At 43.9% G+C, this 24627-nt stretch overlaps 1 protein-coding gene across 1 annotated transcript in view; it reads right to left on the reverse strand.

Moving 5' to 3' along the window:
* Positions 1–4207: 4207 nt before the first annotated feature.
* NRDE2 (NRDE-2, necessary for RNA interference, domain containing) overlaps positions 4208–24627 on the reverse strand; it is a 31482-nt gene continuing 11062 nt past the window's right edge. The window contains exons 6-14 of the mRNA XM_048486227.1: positions 23738–24143; positions 20025–20158; positions 16981–17104; positions 15106–15278; positions 13532–13918; positions 11072–11973; positions 9219–9357; positions 7067–7138; positions 4208–4912 (exon numbers count right to left, since the gene is read on the reverse strand). Of these exons, the coding sequence (XP_048342184.1) occupies positions 4787–4912; positions 7067–7138; positions 9219–9357; positions 11072–11973; positions 13532–13918; positions 15106–15278; positions 16981–17104; positions 20025–20158; positions 23738–24143 (2463 nt within the window). The 3' untranslated portion in view covers positions 4208–4786. The remainder of the gene's footprint in view (positions 4913–7066; positions 7139–9218; positions 9358–11071; positions 11974–13531; positions 13919–15105; positions 15279–16980; positions 17105–20024; positions 20159–23737; positions 24144–24627) is intronic.

Below are 24627 nucleotides of genomic sequence, written 5' to 3' on the forward strand. Positions count from 1 at the left end.
TGGCAGAATTCTGCACTATTTTAAAGCGTTGAATGCTTTTGTTTTAAAAGACACATTTGTATAATAGGAAGCAATGTGGTAAATGACCACAACTAGTTGATAGCTAAAGGGGACAGTCTGTTGAGAGGCAGACATGCTGCTTTTGCACCTATTTGTAGTAAAGCTATGCCACAAATCTAGACTAGTTTGAAATCTGAGTTAACTGCTATGGTTCCCTTACAAAAGAATGATTTTTGAGTGCACAAAGAGTGTCTTCTGACTGAGTTTTCAAATCTAGAGTACCCGGGATTCTTTAGGTGGCAGAAATCATAGCGAAACAGCAGGACATAGAGTTTGCTTTACTCCATATGGACAAAAATTCATGATGCCAAAAGCAACAAGCTAGACCTTGAGCAACCATATCATAGGGGGTTAGATAGTGGCTGCGGAGATCTATGTTGAAATCCCCTCATGACATCAAATTCATTGAGTGACCTGCAGCCTGGCATTCTATGTAACCTACCCTATAGGGTTATGGAGAATAAAATGGAGAATGGGAGAGAACCGTGTGCTGGTCTGAAGAAGGGCAGGATAAAGATGTAAAGTTGACTGTACTTTCAAAACAAGTAAACTTCAAGAATAGCTGGGGATATTTCTAACCTTGTCCTTAAGGAAGAAAAGCAGGCTAGAAAAACTTGCCTGGCAAACGAGCGGCATCCTGAGTTGAAGAAAGCTTGTGGTGAAACAGAATTCCCTGTCCACACCGCTGAATTACCTCAGCCGAAGCAAACATTTCTGTGTAAGAGAATCCTACTGTGACTCCACTGACATCCAGTTTACAGCCTGTTTTACGATCAGACCCCCTCATGCTTGAGCAGCTTGGTTGTTAATGACCCGTATTAGATTTCAGGCTGGTCAGAAGTTTTATTTAGACCATCTTTCTTTACAGCAACTGCTGAGATACATTAGAGAATAATAGCTACTTAATTAAAAGCATTAATGTGTATTAGTTGTTGCTTCCTTGTGAACTCTGGCACCATGAAAGCCCCCCTTCATCTTATCAACCCCAGCCAGGCTGCCCATACGATGTTATGACTATTCAGATACCGTCACAGTTATTACTATATTTCTAACATTGGCATACTGCCCCTGTAGTTGTTATAACACATGGTGGAAGTCTTAGCAACCTCTGAAGTGGCTTTGGCTTGCTCCAAATTCACTTGCAGTTAACGGAGTTTTGTAGTGGTTTTAAACTGCTAAGAATATATGTTTGTGGTTCTTCATAGTGTTATTTTAACAGCCTGGCATATGAATTTCCTGTTGTGACACCGTTAGGATGGGTACATCTTAGTCCCTGCATTGCAAGAATGTTTGCCATCAAATCCGTAAGTTTCTGGAAAGAGGAGGAAGTGCTGTTCAGGAGGAAATCTGCAGTAGCACTTTGATGGACTATATTCCACTACTTAATAGTTAAGTTTCTGCAGTTGTATCTGGTTGTGTTGATGAAGGCCATTACATTCATGCAGCCAAATCCTTTGAAAACAACTTTTCATAGACTCTGTTGCTTTGGCTTCATGTATCAGCACTCTTCCACTCTCCTCCCCTATCAAGGCAACCAAACCACAAACACCTAGAAAGTGTAAGAGGAAGATGGCCTATTTCTCTCTCCCACCCCCCACCCCCCACTACATAGCAACGTAACAGCTTTTGTTATGGGGAGCATACAAGGACACAACCTTCTCCATGTAATTTGAAGGGGGTAGAAGTCCACAAAATATCTCTGGGTTCTGTTGATTAAGCTTGCCCTAATTTTATCTGGTGTCCACATCTGGGTCTAGCTACCACACTAGATGGTACAACACATTTCATCTTACAGAAAAAATCCACATCAGGTGCCATTCTGGGCTCACTTTGACCAGAAAAGTCATCTGGACGCTTTGTGCCTGGAAACATGTACAGAATCTGTACAAAGCAGTTAGCATGTGTGATCTCACTGTCAGGGGGATTGTATCTAGGTGACTGAGATGCATTCCTCACTCAATGTAATTGCTACAATATGTAACCAACCTACTATAGGTTACCACTGCTATTCTGGGGCATTCTTTCCTTGATCATTACTTTATGGCTTCACACACCAAAGAGTAGAGGCAACTAGAGGGTTTCCCATGCTTGTAGTCTCATGAGAATGGATTGTTTCCTGTTATCTCGGAGCCCAGGATGCCGCCAGAGTGGCTGGCTCTATCTCTCATCTCCGTTGCCTAGGACCTTGCAGCAGAGGTGCCTCAGCTCCAAACTAACTCTCACATTTTTTGGGAAAATGGGAGGGGGGACTAACATTGGAATAATGGGGATAGCAAAAGTCAGGTACCACAAGAACTGGCTTTGTCAAGCTGGGTGTTTCGATGCCTATTAATAAACACTACTGATCAACAACACAGTCTCAAGGTTCAAGACCTAACACTCACCCAGTGAAAATATAAAAACTAAACCAGATTATACAACATCCTACTGCTGCATAGCAAATTAAAACACAAAAGAAAAAGAAGAATCCAGAACAGGCTGATGATATTTTCTGCTATAAAACAGGAATCCGCCTATTTGTCATGACAGAGCAAGCATTACATAGTGCCATTCAGTAAGGCACTAACTTCCCCTCCTTTTAGGGAATGTGGCCCTTTAAGTGCCTCTCCCTCTGCTGTGTACAAGCAGTGAGATAAATATTTTGAAACAACTAACAGTCTACCCTGACCTTAAGACTGGGGTTATTGGAATGCTCAGCTTCAATTTCATAGCAAAACTAAGGCAGCAGTTTTATCACCATCTCATAAGAACATAAGAACAAGCCAGCTGGATCAGACCAAAGTCCATCTAGTCCAGCTCTCTGCTACTCGCAGTGGCCCACCAGGTGCCTTTGGGAGCTCACATGTAGGATGTGAACGCAATGGCCTTCTGCGGCTGTTGCTCCCGATCACCTGGTCTATTAAGGCATTTGCAATCTCAGATCAAAGAGGATCAAGATTGGTAGCCATAAATCGACTTCTCCTCCATAAATCTGTCCAAGCCCCTTTTAAAGCTAAAAGTTTCCCTGGAGAAAGTTCCACTGAACTATCTGGGACAGATTGACATGTAAACACGCAGAGGCGTGAGATATTAAATGTATTTGTTTTCTTTACAGCATCTGTATGCTTGCTTGTTTTCTATTGAACACACTGTTCAGTAGCAGTAACATCCCATAGTCTTTCCGTGGTGGGAAGCCTGAACTGCAGAAACCAGTGGGTACCAGACTGTTTGAACCAGTGCTCACTGGCATCTTTTCCACTTTGAGACATTCTGACAAAATAAGTCCATATCCCCCCCAAGCATAACATGCAAGAATCTCATGTCTGTTAATACTGACAGAAGTTTATTGTTAATATTTAGAAGTATGGCAGAGCTTTATTATTTGGTCCTTGGTTGTCCAAAATGTTCAGTTAACCGGCATCACGCACAAGGGCAAGCTTCTTCCCTTCGGCATGTGCATGACCCACTCTCATTTAGCCAGCTTGTTATTCCAGCTATTGCAGAGCTTCTGACAGCCAGCTCTGGCTGCTGACATCATCCTTGAACGCCTCCCCACCCCCTCACCTGCCAGAAGGCTTCTGAGCAGCTGGTGTGTTGGTCTGCCTGCTGTGCAGGGCAGATCTGTGACTCAGGAGACAGGGAAGGATCCGGCCAGGCTTGGGCGCTGTTACCAAGATCCTCCTGGTGTCAGGGGCTCGGTCACTTTGGATTCCTCGGGGTTGGCTCGAAGAGCATTAAGCTTAAATATCCAGCACACATGATAAACAGGCAACTTCTGATCCCTGTGAGTGCTGGATAAGAAAGCTTTTTCATTGACATTTCACACATTAATACAGATTTAATTACTTGGACTTAGATCTTCCCATGCTAAGTAGCATATTGGGCAACAAGCGCTCTGCAGCAGTTCTGGTCTTGGGAGAGTGTTTCAGCCTCACCAGGATCTGCCATCAAGCATCACAGAGCCTCATCTCCTAGTTCTTACTGTCCTCCCTCTCCCTCCTGGCCTCTTGACTGATCTGCGAGAGAATCGCAACCCCATGGGAGAAGATAACCCTGAATTGTACTGAATGTTCATCACAGGAAGGTCCTTAATGACTGTACCTTTGTCTGACAACTGTGATTATAAATAATCAGATCCAGTTTATACATAGACCTTGAGCAACTAACGTCAGTTTAAAATTCTAATGTATTACCCAGAAAAGTATTCACTTAAAGCAGTATTACAAAAGTTTGCACTGTTAAAAACAAGTCACTCCATACTCCAAAGGAAATAAACTTTGTATTTTTACAAGCAATATTTACATCACAGCTGCCACGTGTCTTCACGTATTTATAAAAATCCCATCACAAGGTTTTCCTTTCCTTGTGAGACCAGTCACATTTAGTGAACATCTCATTCCGTTAAACCTGCGAAGTAAACATTGGTAAGAGTCATGAGAGGGTGTTCACCTACGCTATAGCATATTGGAGGAAAATAGATAAGTCTTTGAAGTTCCCTTGCCCTGATCACGACATCTGAAGTGGATAGATCACAGCATAAGAGCTGGAAGAAAGTCCACTTGGAAAAAAATGACAAATTATATACCCTGTTATATACCCAACCTAAACTTTCTGGGTACAAAACACATACAGAAAAACAGTATTTTCTCATCAGTTAAAATGTGTACAATACACGGAGGTCTCTAGCGGTAATCAATGAGTCTTTGAAAGACAATTCCTTGACTTCACATCTTTCAACCTATCGTCTTCAGTCTTCAAGCAACAGCTCCAGTTCTTCAATGGGTGCCCGTACTCTCAGCTCTTTCTCAGTCATAAGATCAATAATCTCTTGCAGCATATCTGGAAAATATTCTATGGCATCCATGTACAATACCTATGAACACAGTGTTAAAAACAACAATCACCTGTAAGTTCTCAAGGCACTTTGTTCGATGAAGAAGTTCATTGTCTGAAACATGAACCATTTGCGAGACAATCACAGATTTCTCCCTCTTTCCCCTTCTCCCAGAAGACTCCTGACATTGCCAGATAGTTGATGCTCAATAATCATGAAAGAACCATGGACAAAAATGCCATAGAGGGGCTGCTGAGAAAAGAAGGGATCAAGTAATATCACTCACAATTCTTTGTTGCACTGACAAAGGTTCTTGAATTGGGGGTGGGATGAAAGAATGAGAAGATATCACCTAATACCTTCTCTCACAGCCCCTCCCATGGAATGTCCCCATGACTCCAACCATCATGGGGTAGGAAATGTTGACAGAGAAATTTTTCTCTCTTTCTCACAATACTAAAACCAGGGGACATACATTGAAAATGCTGGGGGGAAGAATTAGGACTAATAAAAGGAAACATTTCTTCACACAACGCGTGTTTGGAATATGCTGCCACAGGAGGTGGTGATGGCCACTAACCTGGATAGCTTTAAAAGGGGCTTGGACAGATTTATGGAGGAGAAGTCGATCTTTGGCTACTAATCTTCATCCTCCTTGATCTGAGATTGCAGACCAGGTGCTCAGGAGCAGCAGCAGCAGCAGGCCATTGCTTTCACATCCTGCATGTGAGCTCCCAAAGGCATCTGGTGGGCCACTGCGAGTAGTGCTGGACTAGATGGACTCTGGTCTGATCCAGCAGGCTCTTTCTTATGTTCTAATCAGCTCTTAGAAATTCTTAGGAGGTCACTGGGGGAAGAAGGTAGCCTTCTGCTTCAACTCAGTTAATCCGGCCACCTGGATCAACACCGTGGTAATATCAGGACTAGACTACTGTAATGCCCTCCACACAGGTCTTCCCTCAGAGTCAACCTGGAGACTCCAGTTGGTTCAGAATGCCACAGCTTGGCTATTCTCAGAGCTACACAGAACCAGGATGGTGTAGTGGTCAAGAAAGTTGGACTCTAATCTGCAGAACTGGATTAGATTCCCCACTCCTCCACATGAAGTCTGTTGGGTGACCTTGGGCCAGTCACAGTTCTCTCATTACTCAGTTCACAAGGAGGCAGGCAATGGCAAATGACAGCCCTTTCTACCACCAGGCAGAGCACGGATATTACTCCCACTCTGCAGTTCCTCCCTCAGCTGCCCATCAGTTATCGAGTTCAACTTAAGGTATTGGTTATCACATACAAACCCCTTCATGGCACTGGACCTGCATATCTGTGCCTCTCCCCCTGTATTCTGCCACAACAACTTCATTCAACTGAGCAGGGGCTTCTGCACATGCCACTCTGCACATGGGCAAGACCAACAACTGCCTGTACAAATGCATTGTCTGTTGTGGCCCCCACCTTGTGGAAGAGCTGGCCTTATGAGGTCAGGATGGTTCTCACTCTCCTAGCATTTCACTCACAAACTATGCAAAACTGAATTATTCCAGAAGCATCATGTCACATGTAATAGGGCTATGCTATAATGGAATGGCTCAGGAAGTTACTTTAAAGAACAGGACTGAGGACTATATTACTGAAAAATAAAACCTCCTATCTGGTGCTGTATGCATTATGCTACTATGTAATGTGTGCATCATTTAACGTGTCTTATTAATACTTATTTTTGTAATCCTAATCCTATTACATTTTTATTAGATGCCTCACCCTGTTAACGGTACTGATTTATACTGCATAATCTGCCTTGAGTCTCAATGAGACAGGAGGACTATAAATATTAACTTAAAATCACGGGTGCCCTTGAACTAATGGTTCACAGGATCCAATCACAAATGAGGAGCTGAGCAGGGTGTAATAAAAACTAAACAATTCAAGGCATTCAGAGAAAGGCGCCTTCCACAACCCTGTTTATTTACTCATGACTCCCAAACCTAACACATTAATGTCTTCACCAGTGCTCCATTCCTAGATCTTGTTTCTTCAAGTTAAGTCCCACCCTTACCTCAATGCAAAAAAGGAAAAGGAAAAAAATCCTGTAAAATTTTAAAAAGTCATTCTGCACGATGTAAAAGAAAACCACTCTTTTCTTGGTGGTTTATTTTTTTAAAAGGAAGGTACATAAAACAACTTCTTGAGACTTACCTTTGTCCAGGGGCAGTTTTGCAGCGCTCTGTAGAACAGTCCTTTCCCTTTTTCCTTATTCCCCAAAGAAATCTGAAACACACATTTTAAATATAATGAATCATTCAAAATGGCAATGTTTTGAGTGCATAAATAACACTGTCTTCATGTAGTCCAGAAATTCTGATTGGGAATTGTTCCAGGGATGTTTTTTTTAAAATGTGGATTGCTACCATACAATATGGCATAGTATCACAATTATTCTGGTGACACACATTTTAACTGAAATGCCACATTGTGCGTTTTCTGCTTCACATCACTAAATGCACATGACAGATCATGTAAATGCCAATACTGAGAGCAAAAAAATTGTTCTGAAAGAGACCCATAATGCACTATTCTAAAGCATATTATCATCTTTTCAAATGCCAGCCCTCTAGATATTGTAAAGCTCCGAATTTAAAGAGGGAAAAAAATCCACATTTACCAGTAACTCTTTAAATTAAAAATAGGGGTTGCTCAGGCAGACTCCTCCACTGGTTTGAAGTTCAGAACACACAGTACACTGATGTCGTTCAACTGTACTCGGATCAACCGGACAAAGTGTTAAACACTTCTAATATTCCATGGATCCCAAAGAGATTAGCACATTTTAATTGGAAGTCTGAAGTGCTTATCCTTGCTTGGACTGTGCTCAAATGTTCATCTCTCTGGACAAAAGCATGATATTGAGCCAAGGCCTTTTAAAAAAAAAGTCTCCTTAGGCACAAGAGAGGACTTCAAGGACAATACGGCAAAAACCTCCCTGCACAGCTGGAGAGCTGATCTATGGTCGCCTGCAGAGATTTATGCTTCCAACTGGTTTACCAAATGCTCTGCAGGATCCAAGGGCTCCCAGCAACTTGTTAGCTGTGCTGATAGAGGACTGGCGTGGCTGGCTCTGTGAACCTCTCCCTGCACCAAATTAGTCCTCTGGTATATCTTGGAGCTGCGGAGGAAGAAGAGGGAACTAAGAAGGCTAGAGCGAGTTTGGTGGAGAATTTGCAATGAGCTGGTAAGAACATATTATGGGACGCTTCAGAAAGCCTATGACGTGGCAGTAAAGACTATGAAAAAGGAATACTTTGGGACCACCGTCACATCTGCTAGCTCTTGTCTTGCTCATTTATTCAGAATAATTTGATCCTTGCCAGCCCTATCTGAGAGGCCCCAAATTATTAGAAACTCAGCCATTAGCAAGCTGTTTTGCAGATACTGGGCATCTTTATCACTCCACCAGACCCTCCCCAGCCTATTTGGGTCTAGTGGTAGTAGGAGTGACCCCCCAGCACTCCAGATGTTAAGGACTACAATTCCCATCAGCCCCTGCCAGCATGGCCAATTGGCCATGCTAGCAGGGGCTAATGGGAATTGTAGTCCTTAACATCTGGAGTGCCAAAGGTTCGCCACCACTGGTCTAGTGAGTGAACTAGAGGCCACTTGGCCATGGGGACTCCCTTGGGGAATATTATTAATCTGATCCTGAGTTCAGGAGCCTTCCCTAAGGGATTGAAAGAGGTTGAGTTAAGGCTGTTCTTAAAGAAACCATCTTTGGATCCTACGGATTCCTCCAACTACTGTCCAGTGATTCTTCCCGTCCTGGCTAAGGCAATTGAGAGAGCAGCTGTGACATCTTGACCCACCACCTTGCTGATGCTGGAATCTGGGGCACAATCTTGCAGTGGTTGCACTGATTTCTCCAAGTTTGGGGACAAACAGTAGCTGTTGAAAAGAAAACTTCTACATGCCACTCACCTACCTCACAGGGTGTTTGTTGTGAAGGGGGAAGGGAAAGGAGTTTGTAAGCCCCTTTGAGTCTCCTTACAGGAGAGAAAGGGGGGATATAAATTCAACTCTTCTTCTTCCTTATTGACAATCTTATAAAAATGGAAAGTATGCATAAAGGGACCAAACTGCTGACACTTGCTCCTGCCAGCATTTTCGATATTATCATGGAACAATGTGTGAAAAAATATTCCTGTCGCCAAGAAATGAAAAGCCTTGACGAATGGCTGATGACACTCTTAAAGCTGCTAAACCAGATGAGAAGCAAAAATAAAAGGTGACAGAAACAGAATGAAAAGTCTGTATGCAGCATGTGTGTATGATGTGGGGGGGGGGGGTCCTTTCTTACCATAAAGTGTATGTATAGCCTCCACAGCAAGGGACAATAAGCACCATTTTCAGTCTCGATGGCCCGTTCAAACAAAGCTTTGATTCGATTTGTTAATCCAGTTTCAGGAATTGTTGCATACACGTCTCCAGTGGCTACCCTAAAACAAAAACCAAAGCAAAAACAGTTGTGCTGTCATCCAATGTGAACGTTTTCATCAGACAAGGAGGGTACATTATGGGCAGAACAACTGTGTGATTTGTGTTTATGGTAAGAGAACCTGCGATACGGTGTCATAGTTTTCCTTTCGAAACCTGCTGCGGACAGAACAATCCCCAAAATGCAACATGTTCCACAGGCAATGCTAAGTAGCCACTTTAGCATACTGACCTCTACTGGAACACCAACTATTTCAGTAGCAGTAACAAACTGCTTTAAAAAGAAACTATCATAAGCACAGATGATTAGACATTAAATCACTGCAGGTTTTGCTTCCTTGATTCCCAGCAATATGTGCCTCAGGAGATCACTGCTTTTGGTCTTAGTTCGGAGAGATAAATGCATGAACATAATGCTCTAAGAATGTGTACTGCTATGTACCCACTGAACTTCATGGGATTTAAACTGGGACCTTCTGAGTAGGACTCTGGTTAAGATCCCATGGAGTGTTTCCACAGTTGGAAAGATTTCTGCCCATGGAGAATGACTTTCTTCCCACCCCCTCCTGCTGCAGCCCAAAATGGGGAACTGATGACCCACCAAGAACGGTCTTTCAGGAGGACATTTGGGGCTACAGGTGGAGAGAGGAGGTGAGAAGGTCATCCTCCACAGGTAGAAATCCTTCAGCCTTTAGAAATGTTCTGGTAAATCCAAGCCACTGTACTATCCTCAAATCGCACAGGCCAACCTCTATGTGTGACAAGAATTCAACACATGCATAGAAACAATGTTCAGGATAGAACAGCAGCCCTGCCGTGTGTTGACTGAAGGAGCCAAGAGGGAAAGCAGTCTCAAGGTCGCTGACCCCACCATCCCACCTCTGTGTGATTACCAGTCTGTAACCACAATGGCTATGCACAGAGAATGTGAGTATTCTCACACCTTTGGATCAGCAACACTCAGACGGTAGTGCCCCCCAAGCACTGGGAGGGAGTGTACCCACAGACACTTTACACATCTGCACCATGCAGACAACCTGGTAATCATGCAGCAGAGGGCAGGGCCAACATGCTAAGCTCCCCTTCCCACACATTCAATAAAATGTGAGGAGTCCTGCGTTGAGGACTAGAGACACGCAAAGGGTTTGAGGTCATGTCTCACTGTGGGAAATTCAAGTTTATGCCCCCACTACCGTGTTTCCCCGAAAATAAGCCCTACCCTGAAAATAAGCCCTATCATTTTTCAGGATTTTTGGAGGAGGCTTAAAATATAAGACCTACTCCAAAAATAAGCCCTACCGGTAGTTACAGATCAGGATGGTGTGATCCAACAGGGTGCTCCCTGCCAATGAGGATGCAGCTTGCATCACCCGTGACAGGGAAGCAACAGGGCTGTCAAGAGTCCGCCTTAATGGATTGTGAAGGTGCCGTATTTCTCCTAAAATAAGCCCTACCCCAAAAATAAGGTCTAATGCATCTTTTGGTGGAAAAATTAATATAAGACCCTGTCTTATTTTCGGGGAAACACGGTAGGCTACCAACCTTACCACCGAGCCTTGGGCACACCACAGGGCCGTATCAAGGACACAATGGCAAGCCTGGGCTAGAGGAAGAGCTGGGGGGATAAAGGCATGAAGAGTCTTGCGATAAGGGTCAGGACTCCACCAATTCATTATGTTGAAGTCAACAGGCAGCACTGCCAGGCTGCGCTATTACCTCTGGATGCTTTCTACCAGCTTCTTCCTCATCAGTTCTGCTTGGATGGCAAATAGCCATGGCTCCAGAGACTTTGTAGACCTTGTCATGCTGTCAAAAAACCGCCGTGCTTGGCTTGCATCGTGGGACTTGCTTTGGACCTGGATATATGCCCTCCAAAGAGACTGGTTGCTAGGATACACCTTCAACGCCTCCAACAGCGCTTCTCGAAGGGGTCTCAAAGGATACACGCTTGTTTTCATGTGGTAACAAAGCAGACTCGTGTGCATCAGCGTCAGGGCTTCAACAGCTGTGGTGAAGGTCTGATGACTACCAAGCCGCTCACCTTTAAGTCTCTCACAAGCTTGCCTGCATATCAAGACAGCAGCATTGATCCCAAGAGTTATATACTGGAAAAGGGCATAACAACCAACCAAGCTAATTAGGTGCCTGGAAATGATGGTCTGCTCTGGATCAGGAGCAGAGTTTTTGTTCAAGTAATCTTGCAGCAAATGCTCATACGTCTTCCGTGCTTTCAGAATGCTCACTGGCAATATCTGTCCACCGTACGGCACGTAAGGCCCCTTTTCTGTTAATCTGGTCAATATGTGAGTGGCACGTGATTCCAGAGCACCTTCCAGACTTTCCAGCAACTCTGCTTCCAGTTCAGCATAGAGCAGGCTGACTGCACACAACTGGGGATTGCTGGGTCCAGCAGTTCCTCCCATGCTCAAAGCTGTATCGAAAACTTTTCTAGCCTCTTCTATATTGCCAAGTAACCATTCCAGATAGGCATATAACTGCCAAAGGGAAAGGTTGTTCCTGTTCTCGTGTGCCTTCAGAAGATTTTTGGCCAGCTTTTTGCTCTTCTTGCCTTGAGATTTGAGTTTCTTTTTATTTCCTGTTTTCAGACACTGAATGACCTGCATGTTTGAAATAAACAAGGGAGGAAAGACTCTTCTTTTAGAAAATCAAACATTTGGAGTCATTATTTTGCTGGTTTTTATGCAGTTCAATACAACAGACTTGGTAGCCCACAGAATCATCAGAATTAGCCATGTTAAACCCAACCCCATCAATTAAAAACCTGTGAAGAGACACAGCACAAATCATGTGTTACTGCTGGGGGGAAAAATTGGACTTTTTACAGCTACCTCTTTTTAACTTATCTTGATACCCCAAAAATTCTGCTTTGTCAGGACATTTCCACTTTGGTGCTCGGAGTCAAATATTCCTGGACTGGGGCTCTCTGAGTTACTCCAAAAGCAACAGAGCACTGTCCTCCCCAATTTCCATTTATCTTTCTTCTGAATTTTTAAATACCGAACATTCACTGGAATGAACATGAATTGGTTGGTAATGTGGTTATCCTTGCAAAAAAACCCCAAACCTGGGATTCAACACTAACACCAATTCCAGAGGATTGGTTAGATGTTTTCATAAGATGACATAATCATCAACTGAAAACAAGAATTTGAGAGTCTTTTCTGACTTGCACCATCTTCCCCTGGGCTCCTCCCCCACGTCAACAGATTCCACCAGTGGCCCTTCATCTGACAACAGCCAGAACGTGCATGTCAGAAGATGAGAGAGACTTATGCTAGCCAGTTCATGGATTCTGCTAGCCCAGAGCTGTCTAACCAGACTGGCAGTGGCTTTCCAATGTCTCAGTTAGAGCTTTTCCCCATCCATTCTAAATGAGACCCTTTAAACTGGAGCCACCAGTGACTGATTGGAGGACCTCTTGTATGTAAGCCACGAAACAATCCCCCCTCTACTTTAAAGTGAAAGATAATTAGGTCTTCTTCCTCCGACTGTACATAAATGATCTCACTTTAAATGATTTTATCTTGGAGCCAGACTAAATTAGTGGAATGGCACTTCAATGGCCCTCTCCTTCAATAGTGGCGTACTGATCTCCATGAAACGTCACTGCTGAAGGATAGGGGATCCTAAGGAATGACATGTGGAGGTTTTGCAGAGAAAAGGAAATAAGGGGGGGATGTTGTGGGCTGTGTGGCCGTGGTCCGGTAGATCTTGTTCCTAACGTTTTGCCTGCATCTGTGGCTGGCATCTTCGGAGGTGTATCACAGAGGGAAGTCCTCTCTCTGGGATACACCTCTGAAGATGCCAGCCACAGATGCAGGCGAAACATTAGGAACAAGATCTACCAGACCACGGCCACACAGTCCAGAAAACCCACAACAACCAGTTGAATCCAGCCATGAAATCCTTCGACAATTTGGGGGGAGGGGGTGCTATTCTCCTTCCTCTACTAGAAACTTATTTTGGATTCTTTTCACTCCACTGTCCCTTTTTACTCCTGTGGCATGTCTGTCAGACTGTAAGCCCTTGTGCCCAAAACCTGCCTGTTGTGATTCCTTGTGCAGTTCTTAAAAGATACTACAGATGTACAGCTGTATTACACGTATGTGTCTATATGCCTTATTCGTAGAAGACATTTAAAAACTCATATATTACCTTAGAAATTTCATACTGAAGCCAATAGTTGGAAAGTTTAGATTTTTCCTCTCCTGAGAAGAGAGGCAACATCGTATGAAAGAAATTCTGTATGAACTCCTCCCCTTCCTTAGAGTGGCCAATGAGCTTTCTTCCTTGGGCAATTGAGTCCATCTGACCAATACAACTGACTCCAGAAAGGGGCAAGTCAAAGGAACTCAGAGGGCTTTGCTTGTGCTGCCCATGGTCAAATATGTCATTCTCATCCATTGCCATGTAGATGAAGGAAGGGAGGAGTCGGCACCCACACGGAACTCCTAAGAACTGCAAAAATGAGCACAGCAATTGGAACTGAAGATCCCGGCTGGAAATTCTTATTAAGGATGGACCCAGATCATCAAACAAAACCTGCAAAAGGACATAAAATGATGTTATGTATGAATGGAAGATTCGGTTTAAAGCAGCATCCCCATTGGGGATTGGGGGGATCCAGCCAAACCATGCAATTGACCTTCCCAAGTCAGACTGCAAATCTGAGGTATGAGCACATGTTCCCCATTTCATCTTTTTAAATGGTTTATATTTTTGTCAGTGGTTTCAGTGTTATGCTGCTGGTTCTATGACTTGTCTTATGCGCAGATGTGTGGTTTCTATATGCAATTTATATAGTATGTATATACACAATATAGATAGTAGAATGCTGATTTAATAGTGCTAAAAGGCATACATTTTATGAGAGGAATTCCATATAAGGAACAAAGAAAGGGCATAAAAATAAGCAGCTGAATGCAGCAAAACTGAGGTTTAACTGAAGAAAATTTGTTTCCAACGAAGGAAACAATATTTTTATTAGTCAGCCTGATGGCTGAAAAGACAGACCAACAAACTGTACAGCAAGCCACACCGTCCCCTTCAGTTACTTGCAGCTAATGGAACTTTTGCACAAATTCCAAAACTTCAGACAGTGCTTTCAAACAAAGAAATATTTGGCAGGAAAACAAACAATGGATATGTTTAAAATGACACGTTTCAAAACCTTTTTGAAGGACATTTCATAGTTTGTCAGCACAGGCTATGTTTCTCCTAATTTTATCTACTTTTGAGGAAACTCAAAGTGGCTCAAAATTGCCTCACCATCCAACCTCCACCACCCACAACAGACACCTTGTAAGGCAGGTGGGGCTAAGAGAGTTCCAAGGCCACCCAGCAGGTTTCATATATAGGAGCGAGGAAAAACACCGGGTCTACCAGACAAGAGTCTGCTGCTCACAAGGAGTGGGGAATCAAACCGAGTTTTCCAGATTAGAGTCTGCTGCTCTTAATCACTAGATGACACCCAAAATGAAAAGGGAGAACTATAGAAATCCAGTGTATTGGATATATGGATGCACATGTAGCAACACTACGAATGATAGGGGATCTATTTCTTATGATTAAGCACATGCTTCCTGTGAAGAATGGGTTTAACTACATAAGCTTCTATAGCACAGCCAAATGCTCATCTTTTTAGGGCGCAAATGCAAAGTGTTAAGAAACAGGCTCTTCCATTTGTCCAGTTCAACAAGCAGGTTTGAGTCTTAGGGCTTCACACTAACCTGCCTCTCTGGATCTTCACAGTCTTCTTCTGCCTGCTTCTTGGTTTTGTCAGGCCTCCAGGGCAACCAGTGCCTTCTTTCCCGGGAACGTTCTACATGAAGCCAATTTTGCCATTTGGGCAGAGATTTATCCTTTATTTCCTGTTCTTCCTCCAGGTCTTCCTCTTCTTCATCTATCCAAGAGTCAAAACACAGAAAATGTTCAAAACTTGCTCTAAAGAAACTCCTTTAGCTTGATGCATGCAAGTTCCTAAAAAGAGATGAAATCCACGCCTTACATTTGAGTAGCCTCATTAGAACCTCATTGGTTTCTTTAAATCAGTTGCAAAGATAACAGCTTGTGGTCACAGCTCAAAAAAATTCCCTTGACATGTGACTGACATGTAAAAGATGTAAATTCCCCTGACATGCAAAAGGTGAAAGATGCTGGCCTAAATATTATTATAGCAGACATACAATTTGTGTACAAAGGGTCCAGAACTCTTAACAGGGAGAGAAAATTCTTCTGAGCTCACACTGTATCTAATGCAGTTTCCAAGGGACGCATCCTTATGGCTGAATAAAGTCTGATCACACCGGTTACTCACTGTGCTTTACTCTGAATATTCATTCACACCAACCCACAATCAACCCAGGTATCAAGTGTTTTTAGAATCCAGAACTGTAAAAATTGTGGGCAGAGACAAGCAGCGAACAGCCCACAGAAAGTGTATTAACTTCTCTGAAAGCAATTGGCATAAGTATTATTGTGTATTAAGCATTATTGAATTGATGTTGGACTATGTTAGGGTTTATTGTAAATGATGTCATTATTATGCCTAGTCCTATTGTACTGATGTATTGTTGTTCATTCATGATGGTTTATGCCTAGTCCTACTGTATTAACGTATTGTCGTTTATTCATTATGTTGTATGCCGCCCTGAACCCTTAGTGGGAGGGCGGTATGTACATTATATTTCAAATCAAATCAGAAAAATAAAAACTCAATTGTGCACTTGAGTGACTCTAATTTCAATGGGAACTCAATACAAGGTGTGGGTATTGACCTTTAAGGCCTTACGCGGCCTGGGACCCTCGTACCTTCGGGACCGCATTACCCCATATGTCCCAGGTCGACCTCTGCATTCAGCAGAGGCCAATTTAGTGGAGATCCCTGGCCCCTCAATGACGCAGCTGGCCTCCACTCGGGCCAGGGCCTTTACGGCTCTGGCCCCTGCCTGGTGGAACACTCTACCACCAGCTATCCGAGCCCTGCAAGACCTTGGAGAATTCCGCAGGGCCTTTAAGACCGAGTTGTTCCACCAGGCCTTTGGAGAGACCAGCCGCTGAGGATGCCTCCGCCCCCGCTCTACAGGGGTCCCCAACATCATCGGGACCCACTATTTTGCTCTTAGGAGGGTTGCATATGGGTTTTTGTGGGACATTGTTTTAGAATGTAATTGTTTTTAACTTATATGTATGTTTTTATATATGATATTCTATTGTTCACCGCCCTGAGCCCTTCGGGGATAGGGCGGTATATTAAATCAAATAATAAATAAATAAACAAGTTGGGAGGCACTCATCTGCCCTTCTTGCCTGCCCTAACCCATCCATCACGCAATGGTTCTCCACCTTGTCATTCTGCTACAGCAGCCTATGAAGGCTCACAAGCTTGATATTTTCTTGCCATGTAGCCCACTCTAGTTCTTGAATAATGCAAAAGCACACAAATGGTACCACACAGTGAGAACTAGCCTCCCCTCCGCTAAGCATCAAGGTGACCACTTGAATTACGGCAGAACGTTCTTGTGTTCAGAAAGAGAAACAAGATGCTTGGGAATTCAGACTGCAGAATTCTGTGCATTGTGTATGCTTCGGTCAAAGAGATTTACCGGGAGGGTTGATGACAATCCAGCCCCCTTTTTCTTGTTGATGCATCCAGGCCTTCCAGCCCTTTGCTCCTCTCTCTCCAATCCGTGGCTCGCCACTGTCCCAAAATGGTTCAAAGAACTCCACCTGTAGTCAAGGACAAAAGATACACATTCTTCAGTCATTTTAGATCTGCAAAACTACAACTAATGTGTTGTGTTCAAGAAAGATGCTGGAAATTTTATTTAAACATAAATGGACTGGTGACAAAAAAAGACAAAGGACAAAGGTAAAGGAAACCGAAACATACATCTATGGCAGTTAGCGCTGCCAGCCTCCAGGTAGGGCCAGGATATCTCATAGAATTACAATGGATCTCCAGACGACAGAGATTACCGTTCCCCTGGAGGAGATGGCTGCTTTGGATGATGGACTCTGCCGATATACACTCTGTTGAAGTCCCTCCCTCCCCCAAACTCCACCCACCCTTGACTCCACCCCTACATCTCTAGGCATGACCCAACCTGGAGCTGGCAATTTTAAGCAGCACAAACATACCACACATGAACTCACATTCAAATTTCTAACCCAGTTGGAAAATGAGCCATCCAAAGAAAATCCATGTCATCTCCTAAAATGATTAGCTGCAAAAACTCATTTTAATGGTGGTGTTTTTAGACTGAATGACAAAAATGACAAAAATGACAAAATGACAAAAATGACAAAATTATTATTTGAGTCGTAAGCTACTTCGAGCAGGACTCTGCAGCAGTACAGAAACCTTGATAAATAAATAAATCCCTACCAGCCTCTACCTCACCTTGAAATGTCACCCTAAACTTTAAATATCTATCATTTCCAGCAGCAGCTCAGATTCCAGAAAGTCTGTTGGGAGAAGCGAAGCTACTGAGAAAGTGTCTTTTGAAAGACTTGCAAGCGTTGTCAACATAACTCAATGAAAATTGTGACCTAAATCCTACGACCCAATTTCGATGTGGGCAAGGTAAAGGTAGAAAACACTCAGAGGAACAGGTGAGCCAACAAGCCCAGCTCCACAAGGCTGCCTGGGAGCAGCTGCCATTTGGCTTTTCCTCTCCCAGAAGTCTTCCTTGTTGCAGGAGCCATTCGGTCTGTTAATTAAGGTACAGTTATATGAGACTCAGTACCTGTGCATTGCTTGCTTTCCTGTTCCTTTCTTGCGCCTCCCCCTTTTTTTTGGGTTGTGCCTTATCATATATTGGAAGCCGTTATTTTGAATTTGCAAACCTGCTTGACTACAGTGGAGGAAAGGCAGCACAGAAACATAGCAAAATAAATTCCCAGGAAAAGCTTACAGCTGAGGCGAGCTTCGAACTAAAGACCTTCCCAACTCCTTGTTGCTATGCTATACCAACTCTTTCTGCAAAACAAACATTTCATCCTCAATTGAATAGCCGTTCTAAACCATATTTAACTTTGCTTTTTGCTTGTTTTTATCCCTGAAAGGAAAAATAAGCAACCAAGTTGAATTCAAGGCTGGATTCAATTAGTATGAAAAAAGGTTAATCACTAAAATTACTTGGTCTGCAGTGTCACAGAAAGAGAAATGCCTGTTATTTGGTCTCCACAGTATATGCATTTCAGGCATTACATTCAATGCAGTCTTGAAAAAGGGAAAATAATAATGGCATGGATGAATATAGTTAAAGACATGTCGTCCGCCCCCCCCGCCCCGCCCCCCCCCCCCACATTTCCTTGTTCGGCCTTTGTTTCGCTCCAACCTGGGGATGAAAATACACTTGCTACCACTATATTTTAAATTTAGACTTGTTGGAATTCAAAACTATAAATAACAAAGCAGTCCTAATATGCCCAAAAGATCAGTGCTCCAAGCCTGAATTCAATTATTGTGCTATTTATTGCTAACTCAGGACACCACTGTCAAGACTTACAAGGCACATACAACCTGTGCCAAATTCTTGAAATGATGGAGTATGACTCAATTATGAGTGGCAAGGCCACAAGATGCGGGCTTTGCATGTTGCACACGTGCTCACTGAGTGGGCGGGCAACTGACCTGCCACAGAATAAGAGCCTTCATGCAACTACCCTGGGATAACAACATCTGGACTCAATTCTGCTCTGATTTATGACTCAAGAAGCAAACCACAACATCACTCATTTGTTCCAGGGTAAACAACTGTTTGATAAGTAATAAAGAATTAGCTTGTCCTCTGGGAGTTGGGGGTTCACAGTAACACATGAATAACCGAAATAGTCACTGCATGGTATTCCAGGCACCCTTGCTACTTCTTGTTTGCCCAGACAGGAATACAACTTCAGAGCTGCATGTGCATAAGTGAGTTTCTAGGAACCACAAGCCAGCAATGAACAGAAAGTTTTATGCAGCTGTTTCTCCCTACTGGGAATAGGAAAGGCCACCTTCAGCCTTTGCAAGATTTTCCCTACGTGCCATGGAATGACCAAGATCCAGGCCTCGCCGTCCCGAAGGATGATGAAGGCAAAACTAGATGACCACTGCCAACAGCATTCTGTGCCCTGTAGGGGGGCAATTGTAGTACAGTATCATGGAGCCTTTTGATGTAGCTGGTATGAACAACACCACACATGTGACTGGACCACCCCGGATACAATTTCTCAATTTGAACTGAACTGTGAGGTAGTTATGCAGCGAGCTTCCCTAGCAGAGCAGGGTTTCAAACCTGGGTCCCCTAGATCTCAGTCTGGCACTCCAGCCACCGATTCCCAAATCCATTCATCCAGTGCTTGTCACACAATTTGTAGAATGTATCCTAATCCAATACACTTAGGCAGGGGTGGCCAACCTATGATGCTCCAGATGTTCATGGACTACAATTCCCATCAGCCCCAGCTAGCATGGACAATTGGCACCGTAGGCACCGTAGGTTGATCAACCCAACACTAAGGTCTGAGATTTTATGCTCTTCTGTTGCTTTAGGAAAATGAGAAGGCTGGTGACAAACAGAAGGACTGAAGGAAATCAGGAAGGTCAGGAGAAGTAAGATAAGCAGATGAGAGGGGGGGGAAACTGAAGGCCTATTCCTACCTGTCCTCTTGTTGGCAAGTCCTTCAAATTGTCAGGTTTAAAGAAGGTAAAGTCCATCAGGGCTTGGAACAAAGACACAGCTTTCTCTGAATGGCCAGCTTGCCTCAGAAAATGGCACTGCTGAAGGTAGATGGCTGGGAAGAAAGAGAACAGCGTCATACAAGCACTGATCGAAATTAAGGGCTGAAACACTGAAGCATCCTCGGTTCCATCCAGCTTTTAGTGAGTTCACACAAGACTGTATTACAGCAATTACATCACATAAGAAGATACAGGTATCTTTATTGCCCACCTGAAGACAAGATTAGAGCTATCAACCCGCTGAAATTTTTTTAGAATGATCAACCATTTGTGCCAGGGTAAACCAATGAACAACCATGTGTGCCAGGATCATTTTTTAGAATGATCAACCATCTGTGCCAGAGAGTGAAACACCATCTTACTGTGGCACGTCTCTGAAGATGCCAGACGTAGATGCAGGAGTTAAGAATGTTAGAAGCTAAAACTACCAGACCACAGTCACACAGCCCGGAAAACCCACAACAGCCAGTTGATCAACCATTGTTTGATCAGTTACATTCAAATTAATTTGCACATTATCAATATGGATAACTTCCTCGGATAATGAATGATAAAACAGCTCTTTTTATTACTGGTAAAGCACCATTCATTGTTTGAAGGAAGTACAAAAACATTTTTCTTCACAGAAAAATTGTAGTCAAGTGATAGCAGTTGCTTAAAATGCTTTTCAAAAAAGATGCATCAGACAGCCATAATACTGGAATAGATCATCCATGGATAAAGGCAGCGTATCAGTGGATACTAGATGCTAGCAGAAAATGACAGAAATCGCCACCATACCCTGCTTGGGAGAACTCAGAGGCACCTGGCTGGCTACAGCTGAAAACAATATGCTGGACCTCTCTGATCCAGAAAGTCTCATAGAAGACCAAGGGAGTGGGAAGCAAAACATGAAGAACATAGCAAGCTGTTTAAAAATATAAATACATTTCATGTTTATAGCTTTGTAGGTAAGGGGATCTGAGATGCGCATTCTGGAATATTTTTCTTAAAGCAGAAAAAAAGCGACCTAAAAGTTTCAAGTTGAATCCAGCCAGCTTTTCTACTGGTGAAAAAAGAAAGGGAGTATTGTCTGTGACCACCCAAAAAGATTGTTCTGAGAATCACGGGTGTCCGTGACAGTACCATCAATCACAACTGACTTATAATGACTCCTAGGGTTTCCAAGACAACAGACATTCGAAAGTGATTCGCCATTGCTTGCCTCCACGTGGGCTGAGAGAGTTCTGACAGAACTGTGACTGGCCCATGGCCAACCAGTAAGCTTCATGTGGAACAGTGGGGAACTGATCCCAATTCATCCAGATTAGAGTCTGCTGCCCTTAACCAGAACACCACACTGGCTCTCTTTGAGAATCACATATGGTAAAAGTCATGGGGGCTGTAGCCCAGAAGAGAATTAGGCAGGGCTAATCAGACAGCTGGATCCAATGGTACTCATTCGATGCATTAGAAACAGAGAAGGGGCGGAATGGCGCTAAGTGACAAAGAAATGTTTATCTCAGCGATGCAGAGGAGGAGAATCAAAGCTTGCATTCACTGATATATTTAAAAACTGACCAATCAGCCTATTTAAAGGCCATCATGTCATGTAAGAGAGTGCTTGAAGTCAGGAAAGGGTGGGATACAAATCCAACAGACAGACAAATATAGGACAAGACATGTTTAGATTCCCCCTCTCTGTTTTCTTGTACCTTGAAGGAAGGAAGGAAGGAAGGAAGGAAGGAAGGAAGGAAGGAAGGAAGGAAGGAAGGAAGGAAGGAAGGAAGGAAGGAAGGAAGGAAGGAAGGAAGGAAGGAAGGAAGGAAGGAAGAGGGAGGAAGGAAGGAAGGAAGGAAGGAAGGAGGGAAGGAAGGAAGGAAGGAAGGAAGAGGGAAGAAGGAAGAAAGGAAGGGCGAGACGGACGGACGGACGGACGGACGGACGGACGGACGGACGGACGGACGGACGGACAGCCTCATCTCTGCCCTTGGGCCACAAGCAGGCTGTCTTCAAAGGGAAGAGGAGGCCGAGAGAGGGCATTTCCTGCATCTACCAGATCCAGCCTCCATCTTGAGCTGCAATCGTTTTTAAATCAAAATGTCAAGGATTTCTGGATGCTGAGGGTCATGTGTCAGTGAACACGATGGGGCAACATGACTTTCAGGCCCTTCCAAATCCTCCTATTTTCTTCTTCCATAGGGATGTGACAAGTAATAATAACACTACTGCAGACTCATTACATCTCACATCTGTTGTCAGGCCACTGATCAAAGACTGTCCTCTGAAGTACAGCATAACCCAGTAGCATCTTCACAGCAGAAGGATTTGGGCACAGTTGAAAGTGACTGACAATTTTGTAATTTTCTTAACAAGTAAATGGGACATTGTCAAGTCAAATCTAGCCCATGTTGGAGGTGGAGCTAAAAACAGCTCTCACAAACCCTCAGACCAAGACAGATCTTTCCAATAGTAATATTTTTATGTCCAGGGCACAATGAATTCTCTCCAGTATTCCAGAGTTTTGTACCTGTCCAGCAGAATTACAAATGAGGAATTTGTCAGAAGAGTAACTTCATGAGAACTCGGGAAATATTTTGGGATGATATTGTTGATCTGATGGCAGACAGCCTCTTCTGGGCGAGGCACAATTCCATTCCAAAAAGGAGTTTCAATGATATTGGCACCAGTTGGTCCAATTCAAAAGGGTCACGGGGGTTGCCACAGATCCTTTCGCTCTTCAGCCGGTGGCAGGTCCCCACAGGTCATAAGTAGTCACAGACCACAAGCAGCAACAGCAGCTTTACGTGCTGTTGCAAGCTACTGTTAATCTGACAACTTTCACCCAACACAAGCGGAGAGCCACAAGTCAAATAAGAAGGCCATCTCTCTTCTAACCTAGCGTGGCGTAGTGGTTAAGAGCAGGTGGATTCTAATATGGAGAACTGAGTTTAATTCCCCACTCCTCCATCTGAGTGGTGGAGGCTTATCTGGTGAACCAGATGTGTTTCCACACTCCTACATTCCTGCTGGGTGACCTAGGGCTAGTCACTGTTGTTCAGAACTCTCTCAGCCCCACCTACCTCACAAGGTGTCTGTTGTGGGGAAAGGAAGGGAACGGAGCTTGTAAGCCGCCTTGAGTCTACTTACAGGAGAGAAAGATGGGATGTAAATCCAAACTCCTACTCCTCCTCCTTCTATGGCAGGGGTCTGCAACCTGCGGCTCTCCAGATGTTCATGGACTGGCAGGGGCTGATGGGATTTGTAGTCCATGAACATCTGGAGAGCCGCAGGTTGCAGACCCCTGTTCTATGGGCTCCTATCACTACCCCAAATCCAGCCTGCCATCTCTTAAAAAGTACCTAGGAACATCTCCATTCAACAGAGGAAAGCGTGGGAAGGGACAGTGGAAAGAGAAGGGGTAACATTTAGCCGTTTCTCCATCACGCTATATTTATCACATTTTCACTCCTCTCTCCTTCCAAGGAGCTCAGGGTTTCTTTTTCATCATTCACAACAACCGTACAGGACAGGTTAGACTGAAAGTCTACAAAAGAACAGGGGGTGGGAACTAGTACAGAGCAACCATTTCTGTTTCAATACAAACAGAGACAAGAGATTCATGGCTTTCAAACACAACAGATCCCTCTTACCTAGCATAGCTTCTTCTGTGCCAGGCAGTGCAGGGTGAGATACCATACTGCCATCCAGCACTGCTGACAAGGTGCTCAAGCATTTTCCATACAGGCTGTGGACTTTGGAGATGACGAAGGTGCTGTACTGACTCTGGCAAAACAAGAGGTATTTCTGCCACAGAGCTGGGTTATTGGGATGCAAGAAAACCAATTTCTGCCATTCCTTGATGACAGCCGAAGGCTCCCAAAACTCTGTGCAAAGCTTCAGCCGGGCCAACTTTAGGTCGACGTTGTTGGGGTTGCTCTCCACAGCTTTCTCCAGGATAGCCAGCTTCTTCTCTAGGACTAGCCTGAACGACCTCTTTCTCTTTTCTTGTTCTCCGTCACTGATAGAGTAACAGCTGGGAGCTTTCATGAGTTCATCCTTAGAACAAAAGGGAAAGAAATCGTGAAACGGGATTGAGCCATAGAGTACAGGACTGTTTTGAAAAGTCCACCACCCTTGTTGACAGCAACCTTTTAGCAAAGGATGAAAGAGTCAGCAGCCTCAGGCTCTGACGTATGTCTCCTCCCAAGACATGAAGAAGAAGAAGAAGAGTTTGGATTTATATCCCCCTTTCTCTCCTGTAAGAGACTCAAAGGGGTTTTACAATCTCCTTGCCCTTCCCCCCCTCACAACAAACAGCCTGTGAGGTAGGTGGGGTGAGAGAGCTCCGAGAAGCTGTAACTAGCCCAAGGTCACCCAGCTGGCATGTGTGGGAGTGCACAGGCTAATCAAAATTCCCCAGATAAGCCTCCACAGCTCAAGCGGCAGAGCTGGGAATCAAACCCAGTTCCTCCAGATTAGAATGCACCTGCTCTCAACCACTATGCTGCTGCTGCTCCGGAAAAGGTGCTTTCACATGAGC

Source organism: Sphaerodactylus townsendi, linkage group LG02, assembly GCF_021028975.2.
Source record: "Sphaerodactylus townsendi isolate TG3544 linkage group LG02, MPM_Stown_v2.3, whole genome shotgun sequence".
Classification (NCBI taxonomy): Eukaryota; Metazoa; Chordata; class Lepidosauria; order Squamata; family Sphaerodactylidae; genus Sphaerodactylus; species Sphaerodactylus townsendi.